We start from the raw sequence: 14905 nt of genomic DNA, 5'->3' as shown, positions 1-14905 counted from the left end.
ATCGCCATCGCCTCGCATCAATTTGTTATGCATTTTTATTGTCCGTTTATTAATTTGATTATACGGCTGCATTATAAAACGCTCTGCCGCCGTCGCTGCTTCTCCCTCAGTCGCTGCCGCTGCCGCAGCTGCTGCCTCAGTCGACGTCGACGTCGACGTCGCGGGCGCCAAGAAATTAACGCAGCTCTTACTTTTTATTGCTCGTATGCAAATTAATTAATCAAAATCCGACGCTCCGCACACACTTGGCAAGTCTCTTCTTTATGGCCTTTGTTGGTCTCCTTTTTTTTTGTTTTATTTTGTTTTTTTTGTGCCCCCCATTATTTTCTCTTATTTTTTTCAGATCGTTTTCTCGATTTTTACTCGACTTTTGTTATGGCCGGTGTTTGGCAAATCATTTGCGGCAACATCAAAACGCAGCAGGAGCGGCTAAGTCTTATCAATGGGGCCCCAAACCCCGAACCCCGAACCCCAAATCCCAAACCCAAACGAACCGCGCACTTCGGACCAACCGGAACCAATCGAAACGGTTACGAGTCGAAGCGGTTAAGTATTGGCGGAGGGTCAGTGAATATTTTCAGATTAGCTGACAGCTTACTTCAAGTGTTTCAAGCTATTTCTGTAGTATTACGAATTTATTACTTATATTACTTAATCCCCTAAATGCTGGTATTAGTTTAAACCGGAACCAATCGGAACGGTTACGAGTCGAAGCGGTTAAGTATTGAATACTTGCAGATTAGCTTACAGCTCGAGTGTTTCTTAGTATAGCTAGTACTTCTTGAAACTCATTTATTACGTATATTACTTAATGCCCTAAATGCGGGTATTATTTCAAACCGCTTGCGTTTACCAAACACTTAATGGCATCTAATTGCATTTGAATTCAAGCGAAATCTGTTGAATGAGCTTCTTTACGAATCGCTTTAACACGCCGACTGTAACCCGGTCATTAAATGTTGTCCCAGTGGTTTTTAAGCTTAATGGCAAGCGGCACTTGCTGGAAACTCGAAACCGGGCTAAAGGAGGGAAAAACTGAAAAATGCCCACCCCAGCCTAGGTTTTTCTTATCGCGGCAACAGAGGCCACCCCCCGCCACCCCCCAAAAGGGGATTTCTTTCCGTTTTTCGCTGGCACGTTCACCCCTGTCGCCGGTCCTTCGTCCTGCGTCCTTCGTCCTTCACCCCGGGTGAAGCAGGAGTAGCAATCCAGGCAGGCCATCTCCGCCCCTTGTTGGGTGCGTGTCCTCAGCTGCTCCCGATGCTGGTCCACTGATAAGCCCTGTCAAAAGTTGACTTCCCACCCAAAGGGGGATGATAATGGCGCAACTACGTGCACTCGCATTCAAGGTTAAACTGAGGAAAGATTGCGATAAAACGATAAAAGAATTTCATGTTTATGTTTGGCGGCGCAAGGAGCCGGGGGCAAAGGGCATAAATTTCGGGCTTATCGCCGGGCAGCCTCAGATAAACTCGCCCCCGAATGGCAACCACAAAATCCTGACCACCCCAAGTGCACTAAATCCGTGAATGTATCGATGGTCGAATCAATGAGAGTGATATTTGATATTTTAGTCGGCGACTCCTAGGCAATCATACCGCATTCACAAAGCGATCGTTTAAGTGGCATTTGATAGTTACAGCTACAGATAAATTTTCGATATCGATATTTTAAGATCGATGAATGCGATACCTGATATCTTCGTATAAATCGATTAAAGCGATTGCTACTCGCGCAATAAAAGCTGCTTTAAAGATCATTTCATTGCTAATATTTATCCATAAATATGCTGATCAATTAGCTAAGCCAATTAATGCCGAAACTAGTGCAGTTTTAATTATTATTTTGCTAACTCAATCGGTGGATGATTGTATTAAGTTGCATCCTAGTTAATTACCGCTTATTATAAAATCAATATTTGGGATCTTGCTCAATGTTGGTCGCTTGTCGAATGCCATTTGCAACTGGAAGCGGCGTAATTTAATTTTCGGCTGCCTTAAATTTGCGAAAGGACCTGGCCTAAAACCTAAGCCTAAAACAATATCCCATCGATGTATTGATACGACATTGGGCTGCCTTAATGTGGGAAGTTCGAAGCAACTGTTATTGCTACCGAGTCGGTGCCAAGATTGTTTATTATTAATTGCATTTTGGGCTGGCAAATGCGAATGCAAATGAAAATGCAGCAGAACTCGCACTGCAAAGCGCAAAGCACAAAGCGCAATAAATTCTGCAAAATTAATGCGCAAAACCAATTAAAGGACAATTTGTGGCATGTGGCAAGTGGCAAGTGGCAAATGGCAAGCAGCTATGGCCGAATGTCCTTGCTGCTGATCATTATAATATGCATAATATTATGCTTGTCTTGGCCCACAAAATGGGGCCTGGCTAAAAAGTTGCCAACTTTGGCCAGGCTTCGAGCTAAATTTTGCCAATCAAAGCAGAAATTTTCCAGCCAAGCACTTGGTGGGTGTTACGGGTGTTTCGGGGGGCGGCTCGGAAAATTGCATACGCTTTATTTGGCACAAAACTTTAAACCTTTAATCGCATTAAGCGAACCGACTAAAGTCAGTCGGGGAGAAAGGAAAGCGCTTTCCCCACACACATTTCGCCACCCAAAAAAAAAGGAAAAACATGAAAATACAGATAGCGAGTGCATTCGACAAAGACACATTCGCACATTTATGAGCCACGCCCACAATGAGGCCCGGCCCGCCCGCCTGCATTAAATATTGAAAAATGCAAATTTACAAATACATCAATTTTCAATGAGTCGCCAACACCAAAAGCATTTAAAATCAATCAGCGGCCAGCAGCGCAAAAAACAAAGGCCTTGCGGCTGGGTGGTATTTTTTTGGGGGGTTTTCCGGGTGGTGGGTTTTTCCGGGCAGTAGGCGATGCAAAATACCACATCAAATGAGCCCGGCCAGGTAACCGCTGAACTTAGCCGGCGAGCGGCGAGCGGCGAGCGGAGCCGAGTGTCGCAATATTAACAAAATAAACAGAGAGCAAAGCCCCGAACAGAAACCTGAACCAAAATCCCCCCACAGCCGACCGCAATGTGATGCACTTCATGTCCTCATGTCCTTGCGGCCAGGACTGCAGTTTTACAGGACGACGAGAGGGTGGCTGTCCTGCTGTCCTGTAGTCCTGACTGGATGACTGGCTGGCAGGTGGGTGAATCAGGGCCAACTGGGCGGTTACAGGGCCTGGTCTTTAAACAAAAACTCATTTCGGCTGGTCGGGCAAAAGTGGCGAAACAAAGGCGGCTCCGAGCACATAGTGTATTGAATTATATCAGCATTTAATATTCAAATATTTATGAGCAATTAGCAGAGCTCGCTAAAATCTATATTATATTAAAATTATACAAAGTAGATTACAGCACATACATAGATAGCAAGCAAATGCAGCACTTTTATTGAATAAAAACACGAATAGCACAGAAAACATTTAATAAACATTGAACATAATTTTTAAATAATTTATACTTCAGAGTTGATAAGCTGGACCAACTTTATGATTCACATTCTGCAAATATCTGTGCATTTTCCATCTTCTGCAATTCCTGAACTTTACTGGCAGTACATGCAGACATATACATAGACATACATATATATGTGGCTTCACTGTGGGCTCTAGCACCCAAAGCACCCCCCGCCCCCCGTTCGATAGATATATTTTCCCCCATTTTTTTGCCGTTCGACTGAAATGCCATCGGCATTCGCTGGGCCTGACTTAGAAACCACTGCTGGGGGTTGTTGTGTGTGCAGTGCAGCCAGCATAGCATATCAAATAGGAAAACCTCGGCAAAATATGGAATAAAAAATTGGTAGAACCCAGAAGCCGGGACGCAGGGGCGGTGGGGGGAAATGGGGGTGTCTGGGGGAGGTTGTTGTCCCGTTGGCTCGTGTTTGTGTCCATGGCACATCACTCATACGCTAAGGCTTATCATTGGCTATCTGTCTGCTGACAACAAACAAGAGCAGCAACAGCAACAGCAACAGCAACAAACCTCCCAGGGGGGTGGCTTTGCGGATGGTTGGGGTAGTTGGGGGTGGTTGGGGTGGTTGGGGTAGTTGACTGGGGGTGGTGCAAAGAAGAAGCCAGCAGAAGAACCTGAACTTACGAGCCACCCCAATCTGTTGCCATCTCGCTCCCCATCGAGCGCCCCATCTCACTCGGTCCTTTTGGCCAAGAAGTGTGATTTTTATGGGGCGACAAAAGGAGGCAAAAAAAAGCTGAAAATATATACATATACATACAGACGAGAGGGAGAGAGAGGGAGAAGGAGAGGGAGAAGGAGCAACGGCTGAAGAATCTCCCTTTGGGGGGGCCTATAAAAATCTCTGCAACTGACGACAATGTTGATGATGACGACTATGAAAATGGAGATGAAGATGAAGATGGAGATGGAGATGGCGATGACTATGAAAATGGTTGATGAGATTGAAATTGAGATTGGGTATCTTGAGTGGCAGCGCAGGGAGTTGAGTTAAGAGCTTCCCTTAAAGACCGGCCCATGAAGATGGACTAATTGGGAGGAGTTAATGTCGCGTGGTGGTGTATCAATGAACAGCATTACATAGTATATATATAGTATCCACAAAAATGCATCATTGATGTGCCAAAGAAGTAGGTTTCACTGCAGCTTAATTGCCAGACGAAACGTGTTTATCCTTCCACTATTATTACTATTACTACTATTATTACTATTATTACTGTTATTACTATCGCTGCAGTTTTGGTTTGCGAGTTGGTTGGCCAACTTATTTAAGCAGCACAACAGCCTTCCTTTGCGCCATTCATTCGGCATCTCTGCTCGTTCGGTCATTTTTGTCATGTAAATTTGCGAGCTCATGTTTTCGTTCGTATTTATATTTTTGCAACACAGACAACCGGGTGGCGAGGGGGGGAGCGAGGGGGACAGGGCTTGCGAGAGGAATACGCCTCCTTTTCTGTAACTCATGCATATAAAGTATCTGCTAGATACACAGACGTGAAGCGAGCGAATCGATGTGCTTGGGGAGGAGGATGGCGGATGGAGAGGGGGGTGGGGGCTTTTGGGGTCTGAGGTGAGGCTTTTGGATGTAGATAGGCGGCAGCCCAGAAGCCATCGTCTCGCATCATGAAATTGTTTACTTTGCCATTATATTCCATCCAACCACCCCCCTTCCCCGGCCACCAAAAACCGGAAAAATAAAAGGGGGCGGCAGAGAAAACAAAAACCAGAGGCGGCTGAGGGAGGGGGGCAGGGGAGCCTGCTCGTCATTCATCGAATCCTGGCCAATATCGAAGGTACTAGCCCTTAACTTCATTTTGTGTGTGCCTCTTCCTCCTTTCCCCTTTTACTCTTCAACTTTTTCGAATTTATTTATTTATTTATTTTCTTTGTTTTCGCCACTGCATGCTGGCCTCTTTCATATCTGTTTGTGTCCATCGGGTTTGTTTCTGCTTTTCTTGGTATTAAAATTCAAGGGATTGGGGAAATGTCGACGGCTATTTAAATGCCACATCCTTTTCGTCGGCCAAGGAGTGCAGGAGGGCTTAAAGCTTAAAGGGTTAATCTCTGGCGGTGAACCTGCTTGTTTAAGCCTAGATTCTTATAGGGTAATCCATGTTTACTGCAGAGGGAGTAGGAAGTCTGCAAAGTTTCTCATAATTACTTGCTCCCTTCCCAATATCATGGTTTCTATTTCGGAGCTTCTTTTCCCCATATGCACGAGTTGGCCCATCCTAGCCGCAGTTTTCCAGTTTTCCAGCTTTCCACCTTCCACAGACCCATTTAGCTATTTTTAATGCAATTCGTTGCGCCTGATTTGACAATTTTGATTGCATTTTCCACTCGCTCCCCTCGCCAGCAGCGTTAACCCATGTCTGCCCTCGCCGCCTTAAGTGTATGTAGATTATTCGAAAATATCAGAATCCATAAAGAATATTAAATGTTGCGTTTGCTTCGAGGCTAAAGTTCAAGCGCTTCGTTGCGGCTGTCTCTCCTATGTATTTTTGTATATTTTCTGCTTTTTTTTTCGTTCGATATGCTTGAAATATTAATATGAAGCTTAACACCTATTTGTGTAGGTTTGTTGTTGTCATCGCTCCGCTCACACAAATTGCTCGCGTTGAACTTGTTAACATTTTAATTACATAATTAGTTGCGATATTAGCAAAATGGAGCCAGCAACAAAAACTGTGCGCAAGAAAACAGCAAAAAATTCAAATAAATAAGACACGACAACCAAAAAAAATACAGAATATTAATGAGGTTTTATGGCACATTATATGGTTTGGGTACAAAGGAACTTGAATAACCGAAAAGTGAACTAAAAAGTAAAGTTTAGTAATCTTAGCACTCTTTTTGAGAACCGAGATCTATATGTGTGGTATCATCAGATAGAAGACACGATTTTCCCACTAATATGATGTTTTTCTTTATCCCACTCCCTTCTCTCGTCTTTGTCTCAGCATTTTCCCATTTCCATTCCACTTTAGCCATTTGTTTGGCTTTTTCCTCCTTTGGCTGCTGCATTTCCATTTGGATTTTTGCATAAGATTTGCCAGCATCCCAAAACGAGGAGAAAAACTGGAAAAAGCTTCAAGTAGAAACAGCAGCTGGAAAAAATGATTGCGATTGAGCGACGGTTGCTGCTGCTGCTGCTGGTTTGGATTTTCTTTTCTTTCCCGTGGCTTTAACATTTTAGTCACGTTTTTTAGCTGGTTCGTGGGGCGGGGGGCGGTGGGCGTGTCAGGGGGAGGGGATGCAAGAGGCGGGGCAGGGGCGTAACCAACATGGCGCAGCAAGTGCTTCGGCAAAAAGTTGGAGCTGATTTTTATTATTTCTCTCCTTTTTTTTTCTTTTTGCTCTGCCCCTGTGTTTTTGTGTTTTTTTTTTGTATTTTATTTAACTTTTTTTGTAGCTCTGCGTTGATGTCGAACGAATTTTTCACAGTTTGTGGCGCAGACGACAATGGTCAAAAGTTTGTTGCGGTTGCTTCTGTGGCCATTGTGCACAGTGGGCCAAATAATTGCAATTCGCCGTTCAAAGTTGGAAAATCTGCTGAAACTTAAAAGTAGTAACGCTTCTTAAGGAACCTTTGTTGAATGGAACCATACGTTAATGCAATGTATGCATATACAATGGTATAAAATAGAAAGATACAATTTCCTTCCCATTGCTGCCGATCAATAAGCCAACTGTGCGTGGCTTCACTGTACGTTTTGTGGTCGAACTGCAACATCAACAGCAGCTGGGGAGCCGAGTTCAGTTCATTTGTTATTTTTCTCCAGCCCCATCCTTATATTTCTTTTCCTTATTTTTTTTCCTTTTCGGGGCTGGTCTTTTGGGTGTTGCCAGGAACGGCCCAGCGAGCCATGAAGAAGCTGCTGCATTATAAATGCAGTTAGTCTGTGGATTGCGGAGAAGCTGGAACACAATTATATAGTATAGCTACACACTGTCTGCTTGTGTGTGTCTCCCTGTGTGTGTGTGAGCGCGGAAAATGTTGTGCAAAATGCTTTGTACGTGCTTCGGCAGCAACTTTGCACTTTTCTCTCCGTTTCTGCTCCGCGGTCAATGGCTGCCACACAGATCAGGGAACACAGCGCAAAAAATGTATAAAGTATCACAGTAAAGTATTATAGTAGAGAACTAAAAGAGGTATCCATAAAATGGGCATAATTTCTATTTAAATCTTTTGGGTTTCGCCATGAAAATCTGCTTAAGATCCCCCATATTTTCTTTCTCTGCCTGGGAAACTGGGGAAGGGAAAAGGAGGAGCGGAAAATCCAGGGAAGAGAGCGGAAGTGAGTGAGCGCCTAGAGCCGAGACATTTCGCTTCGTTCCAGTAGCAGGGCAATTTTTCACATCGTTACATAAATTTCAGCGCAAAATAAATGGCCAACGGTAGCCAAAAGTGCACTCAACAATATTTAAATTGCGACACTTAAGCGGCAACAACAACGCCACAAACAACACCAACAGCAACACCAACACTAACAGCAACAACGTTGTCGGCGTCTGCAAACAACAATTTGTCGCTTTTTAAAAACGCGCCAGAAGGCACGAAAAATAAAGTCCAGAGAGCCGTCAAGGTGCCGGACACAACTGACAGACCAGACGGCCAAAAAAAATATATATATATTCACCTATATATATGTATGTATATATATTTTTAAAAAATTGAAGAGGGCCCGAATAAAAGCGCCGAAAAATTGGCAGAAGACAGCGGAAAACACAAATTGCTGATAGGCGGCTTAAATGCCAAAGGACAACGCATTAAAAATGCCCTAAGTTTTGCCTCTTATGCGAATAACACTATCAATATTAAGACGGCAATAATTCTGAATATATGTGTCAGCTTTTAAGAGGTTTTCCTTTTGACACTCTGTAGCATGGAATGCAATGTTTCAGTTCACACTAGTACCAACACTAATCACTGATCGGAAACTACAACAACTTGCAACATGCACATGAGCAGCAGCACGAAGAACATTTAACCCATGCTTGCAACGCTTTTTAAGTTTTTTTTTTTGTTCTTATAGTTCATTGAGCCTCGAACTTAAAACCTGAAGACAATCGCCCTCTTCTTCTTGCTCCGCCTCCTCCTCCTCCTCCTCCTCCTCCTCCTCCGCCTCCTGCAGCTGCCCCTCGTCCCGCCCATTTCGTTCCGTCTATAAACGTCTATAACCTTCATTAAAAATTGTCTGCAGCGGCATGAAATGATTGATAACATCCGTCAATTTTGACATATGCGGCAAGGTCTGGACTTGAAACTTGCAACTTGCCACTTGCGATGATGTTGCTGCTTCTGCTTCTGCTGTTGCTGTTGCTGTTGCTGTTGCTCTTGCTTATGCTTTGCTTGTACTCGTGCTCGTGCTTTTCTGTTGCTCTTGCTTTTGCTGGCGGATTCGATGGGATGTTCGTTATAATTCTTTGCTGTTCTTCGGGCTCCCCTCTTTGTTTGGGGCTTTCTGTTAGCGAAAATGAGTCAATTCGTCAATCAATCAGTGTGTCAGTTGCTCATTTATAATGGCCAAGCATGCCCGTGTTATTTTTTCTTATTTTTTTTCATTTTTTGCTTACCAACTCATCCATCCACTGGGTTCATTCATTCATTTGGCCCGGCCTTTATCAGTTCGCTCGAGGCAGTGGCTACTGTCGGCTCGGTTGCACGGGGCGTATGAGTAACAGAAGGTATAAAACAAAAAAACAAAAAAAAAGAACCTGAGTGAGTGAGGAATGGTTTGGCATAGCAGCTCCCTAAGCTTTATTAATGTGGGTCATTGTGGGAGGATGTGGGGCTGCAGGAGGTGGGCACTTTTCGGGAATCTTTGCGGAATATGATATATTTCAGAGGCAGCAGATCCACGCAAACAATCCAGTTCGTCATCCACCTCAATTTGTCTTCTGGCTTTCGCTCTCCTTGGCATAGCTTCATCATCCGACTTAAATATTTATGTATTATTATTATGTATATTTATTATTAAATATCTTTAATAATAATATCTCTTATTTGTTAAAGTAAGTTACATTTTGTTGGGAATTTGTTTAAGTTGTAAGCTGCACTGTTTGTGATCCAGTTTGCCCATCCTCCTCGTTTCTGGTCGGCATCCCTCCCACTTCCTTTCGCCATTCATATTGCCCTCCCTCCTCCTCTCCTTCCCTGCTTTCTTCCTCTTTTTCTCACCTTCCCCGCCGCCGCTCCCCTCGCTCGACGAAAACTTTTTGAATGAAAACAACATTTTCACACACAAGTTTGCTTTTTATTTGGACTCTGCGCTGCTTTGGCGTCCCAAAGCGTCCTAAAATTCTTTTATTCCTGTTTTAAGGTTCTTCCCCCTTGTGTTTATATATGGTTTTTACCTGGTGACGCCCCCAAATTGGCCCCACCTGCAAATGTTCCACAAACGAAGACAAACGCTTGTGCGTCTTGTCTTTTGGGGAATATATTTTTTTAAACGATATTTTAGCCTCCTGCAACTCCATTGACTGATTGACTGCGAAAGGAGGCAGTTTGTTCTGCTCCTTGTTCACGGGCTTCTCCTCCTTTATCCCATACTCCTCCTACTCTCCATTCTTCCTTCTTCCCTCTTTCCTCTTCTTCCTCCGCCTTTTTTTTGCGACTCAAGTTTCTCAGGCCTCGGGGCTCCATTTTAGCCTGGCCTCTATCATTATTCGGTTGCACTTCGCTCGATTCACACACAAATTTGTATATATCGTATATTATATATAGGTACGACTAAATATATATACCCATATGCGTGTGCCACGCCCCCGCGAACGCCCTTTTGTGGCAGAGCTAACGAGGCTGAGGATCCCTGAACAAGTTTGCTGCGCAGAAAGTTGATACTACCACACAAATAAGTAGAAGCCGTTGCTAATAATGTTTTCAGTTTCCGATCTATGTAGATGATACAATATTTGAAGTATTTAATGATTATAATGAGCTAAAGATCCTTAAAGTCGTTTAGAAATGACTGACAGTGAGCAGGACATCCTGCAAACTGATGGAAAGTGGTCGAAAGATAGGAGATAGTTGGAAAAAGCGGGTGTTGCATTCCCCGCGGGCAGTTGCCAAATTTATCCAAGTGCGAAGTGCAAAGTGCAAATTGTAAATCCTCAAATGTTTGCATCCGTCCAAGGCCACGCACCTGGGAATTGCTCATTTGCAGGTGTGCTACCTGTGGGGGCGTGGTGTGTGTGTGGTGTGGTGTGTGTGGTGTGTAGTGTGTAGATGAGTGTGCGTGTGCACCCCCCACACACATGTGCAAACTTAATGAGGCAAGCAGAGCGAGGTGCTAATTTGCGCCTCGAAGGATTTTCCGACGCTCAGTTGAGTGCGCACACATCCACATCCAAATTCACATCCCACCTGTTTTCCACTTCAACTGACCGCCCAACGCGCCGGACTTTTAACACGCCACAATTAAAAGGTCACCGGAGGTCATGCCACTAATTGCTTGCGAGCATGACACACAAATGCCGAAATACATTTTAATGTTTCCTTTTCGGTTTTCAATCACAGGTCGCAGTGAACCGCCGGTGGGCGTCGGCGATCCCTGCGCCGGATGCAACAAACCCATCCTGGACAAGTTCCTGCTGAATGTCCTGGAACGCGCCTGGCACGCCTCCTGCGTCCGCTGCTGTGAATGCCTCCAACCGCTCACCGACAAATGCTTCAGCCGCGAGTCGAAGCTCTACTGTCGCAACGATTTCTTCAGGTGAGTTCAAATAACAAATAACCAAATTCAAGTTGCAAATTGCAAATGAATGCTGAAGAATTCGATTCCTGTTCACCTAGGACATGCATACATAAACAATTTCCCAGAAATATTAAATAATCTATAAACCCCCCCGGTTATTTAATCCACGATTCCTACCAGAATCGCTTAAAAGACTAGAGCTCAAAGCCAGAAACAGAAATAGAAATAGAAATAGAAATGGAAACAAAGACGGGGACAAATCAAAACCGAAGCAATTAAGTCAAGTTGGCAGTCGCGACTTTGGCGTTCCATTTGATTTCACTCCGCCAGCTAATTGAAAAAAAAAGATTGAGGAAATGGAGGAAAAATCTGGAGAATGGCTGGCGAAAGCAATTAACATGCAAAATACCTGAACAAATCAAAATGAAATCAAATCCCGTGTGGCCCCTTGCAGTTCCTTGATTTGCTGCAAAGGACGAAAAGTCAAGGGGGACAGCGTAGGTGTCCTAGGTGTCCTTGGTGTCCTAGGTGTCCTATCAATCAGCGCCAGTTGGAAAAGGTTAACAAGTGACGGCGACAGACAAAAGCCATCCATAAGGTAGAATCGTTTGAAAGGGGGCAAATAGAATGGATCGGGTGTGAAAGGCTTTCGAGAGGCACAATAAATGAAAAAGAAGGGCAGGGCTATTGTGAACTATAAGCAAGCGATGAGACTTCGATTTCAACAAAGACTTCGGCCAGGACTATCAGGAAAAATAGGATTTTCAGGGGGTTGAGTTGGGCAGTAATGGGAAATACGAATTTATATCTTAATGAAAGCGCCAGCTGAATAGTCATGTTCATGACTCTGGTATCCTTTTGTACCCTTGCCAAGTTATTGCATAATTATCACTCCCTTTCTCTTCCGCCCACAGACGTTACGGCACCAAGTGCAGTGGGTGTGGCCAGGGTATCGCGCCGTCGGATCTGGTGCGAAAGCCCAGGGACAAGGTCTTCCACCTGAACTGCTTCACCTGCTGCATCTGCCGCAAGCAACTGAGCACAGGTGAGCAGCTCTACGTGCTGGACGACAATAAGTTCATCTGCAAGGACGACTATCTGCTGGGCAAGGCGCCCTCCTGCGGCCACAATTCGCTGAGCGGTAAGTCCTGTTTCCTTACTATAGTGTCTTACAGAATGTGTGCTTAACCCACATCAGTAATGTTAGTTGGAAAAATGTTGAATGGTTGCATTTTAAACTTAGTAGGTACTCCTGTTTACATTTAAAACTTAGTAGATTATCGTGTCCTGCATTTTTTGGTCAACTAGCTTGCTCCTGGCTAATCAGGGCGCCATAAATTTTGCGGACATCCCAATTGGGGCTCATCTTTGCTAATGAGAGGCACACCATGGGCCCGGCCAGTCTGGCCATTTGTATTGTACGTGGAACCGAAAGCCCCTCACGTATCTGCGATTCCATCAGCAATAAATACAAAATTACGCATACGACACGTGGAACGCTTTTGGGTATATTTAGGCGCAATTTGTGCCACGCGTGTTTCTGGCCAAAAATATTTGAATTTCTGACGCAGTTTGTCTATTTGTTTGCACTAATTGTTTATCGTTTGCCATAGAAATATTTGCCATTCAAATTACCGTGGGAATAAAAGAAAATGTTGCCATTGTTTTCCATCTATTGTTGGTAAATGTTGTTGTTGCTGATTGTTGATTTTTCAAGCGCAGCTTTTTGTTGGTTTTTTTTCTGTTTTGTATATTTTTTCTGTTGTCTTTGGTAATCCCGGTACATGTATATTTTCTGCAATTTTTGCGATGCCCAAGAAAACCGTGCAAAAGTCATGGGCTAAATGCTTGGCAAATATTGACACAAATCGCATAAATAAAACAAAGGCATGCATAAGATAATAGTACACATGATGGGGGGATTTGGGGAAACGAGTGGAAATGGAGTGGAAGTTGCAGAGGGAAATTAAATTTGGGAAAAATGATTACTCACAATTGTATATTCATGTTTCTTTGGCGGAGTTCGGAATATAATTCATTTCTTAATTTAGTCAATGTGGAATATGCAAGGAATACTTTTAACCTGTTCTTTTATTCCCCAATAATTTAAAAATACCGTTGCTGAAAAACACTGCATTTAAAGGTTTTTCTGCCATCATTTTCACATTCCTCGCGTGGCCAAAAAATCCAGCAAAGTGGCGAGGAAAAACTAGAAACGCATTAAAGCCAAAAGCAGCTGCAAAATTGCGCCCCTTCCCCTTCCTCTTCGCCTTTGTTTACCCTTTTCACTCGACGGGCAAAGTTTTAAAGGATGTGTGTATATGTGTGTGTGTGTGTTTGAGTGCCAGCAAGGGTTAAGCTTTAAAGTTGGCAGGATAATTATTTGACATTCGCCAAGTTTTACTGGCCAAAAGCGGCAATTAAAGCCTTAAAGGGAACGTCATGAAATATTCATCATGCCAGCACTTTCTGCTTTCTGTACACAAAATGCTTTGAAAATTTAAACTCAACCTTAGGACTTCTTGGCTTCTTTCATTATCTTCCTCTTTTAATGGGCCGAACTTTATTTTTACCATAACTTTTGTTCAGCTGAAGGAAGGAAAGCAATAAATACGTGGAAATTTGTTCGCTTGTTGGGAGCGATATTTTCGTAGCATACTTAGCGGCGTTAAATATTTCAACGCTGCCATTTTCTCTCCCTTTCCCCGGAGAAAGAGAGCCACAGAGCAACAGTGAGCGAGAGTTGGGGGTTGAGAGCAGTGACGGAAGACGGAGAGCGGCGGCGGCGAATGAGAGAGAGCCTTCTCATCGCAGCTGCGCACTTGCGCGCGGGCGCTAGAGCGAGATGCAGGATGACAAAGTGACGTCGTGCTGTCGACGTCGACGCAGGCAGAACAAAATGGCCGCGAGCCCCAAAAAGTAGGCAAGCATTTTCACCCGCTTTTCCGAGCGCTCCTTCTCGCTCTCTTTTCGCAACCATTCATGAAAGCTTGCCACTGAGAAGCTATCCAGCCAATAATTCAACAATAATTATTATTTATTTCACTTGGAATTCTTTTTTTTGCAACAATTTCTTAAAGCCACCAAAAAAAAAAATGCAGAAAAATGAACAAAAATTGAGGGGAAAACTCTGCTTGTGTGCTGCCTTGTGGCTGCAGCGACGCCGACTGCTCTGCTGCGTCGCAGTCGGCAGCGACGTCGGTCCAAAAGGAGCGCAGGTCATTAATGTTTTGATTTTAATTGCGTTAATTACGTGCAACGGATTTTTCACTTAGCCACAACACGAGTCCCACACATTTTATGCAACTATTTTTTTTTTCTCCGACAAAAGGAAGTGTGAACACATCAAGTATACGCCTTTTTAGAAACTCCTTTGGAGATCAAAAGACGCAAGAAACACAGCGATTTGTAAAAGGAAACGTGTGACTCTTTTTTTCCGCTCCGACGCGTCAATTTATTGCTTGTCATATAAATTAAACTGTTTGCTGTGTGATAAACAACAACAATGAATGGCCGGGCAGCGACGGCGTAACTGAGGTAATAAATCAAACAACAAATAAAAAACATTACAAAAAGTACGCAGGAGAGCGGGCAACACCAAGTGCAATGAAGTTGAGCTGCTGCGATAAAAAGAACGAAATGGGTTCTGAAAAAAGTGGCAAATGAACCCAATTACCAAGTGTTTCCAAGTTCCTGGTTCATA

The 14905-nt window shown here is 43.8% G+C and overlaps 2 protein-coding genes across 3 annotated transcripts in view; one reads left to right on the top strand and one right to left on the bottom strand.

Annotated features, from left to right (window-relative positions):
* The window catches only part of LOC122622955 (zinc finger CCCH domain-containing protein 13), a 148357-nt gene that overhangs the window by 74300 nt on the left and 59152 nt on the right, over positions 1-14905 (bottom strand). The window lies entirely within an intron of this gene.
* Positions 1-14905, top strand: part of LOC122622957 (LIM/homeobox protein Lhx1) — a 49029-nt gene that overhangs the window by 6562 nt on the left and 27562 nt on the right. Inside the window, exons 2-3 of the mRNA XM_043801781.1 lie at positions 11025-11220; positions 12117-12343. Of these exons, the coding sequence (XP_043657716.1) occupies positions 11025-11220; positions 12117-12343 (423 nt within the window). The remainder of the gene's footprint in view (positions 1-11024; positions 11221-12116; positions 12344-14905) is intronic.

The sequence above is a fragment of the Drosophila teissieri genome, chromosome X (genome assembly GCF_016746235.2).
Source record: "Drosophila teissieri strain GT53w chromosome X, Prin_Dtei_1.1, whole genome shotgun sequence".
In the NCBI taxonomy this organism is placed as follows: domain Eukaryota; kingdom Metazoa; phylum Arthropoda; class Insecta; order Diptera; family Drosophilidae; genus Drosophila; species Drosophila teissieri.
The sequence above is the reverse complement of the archived record's forward strand: the minus strand, read 5'-3'. Positions and strand labels throughout refer to the sequence as shown.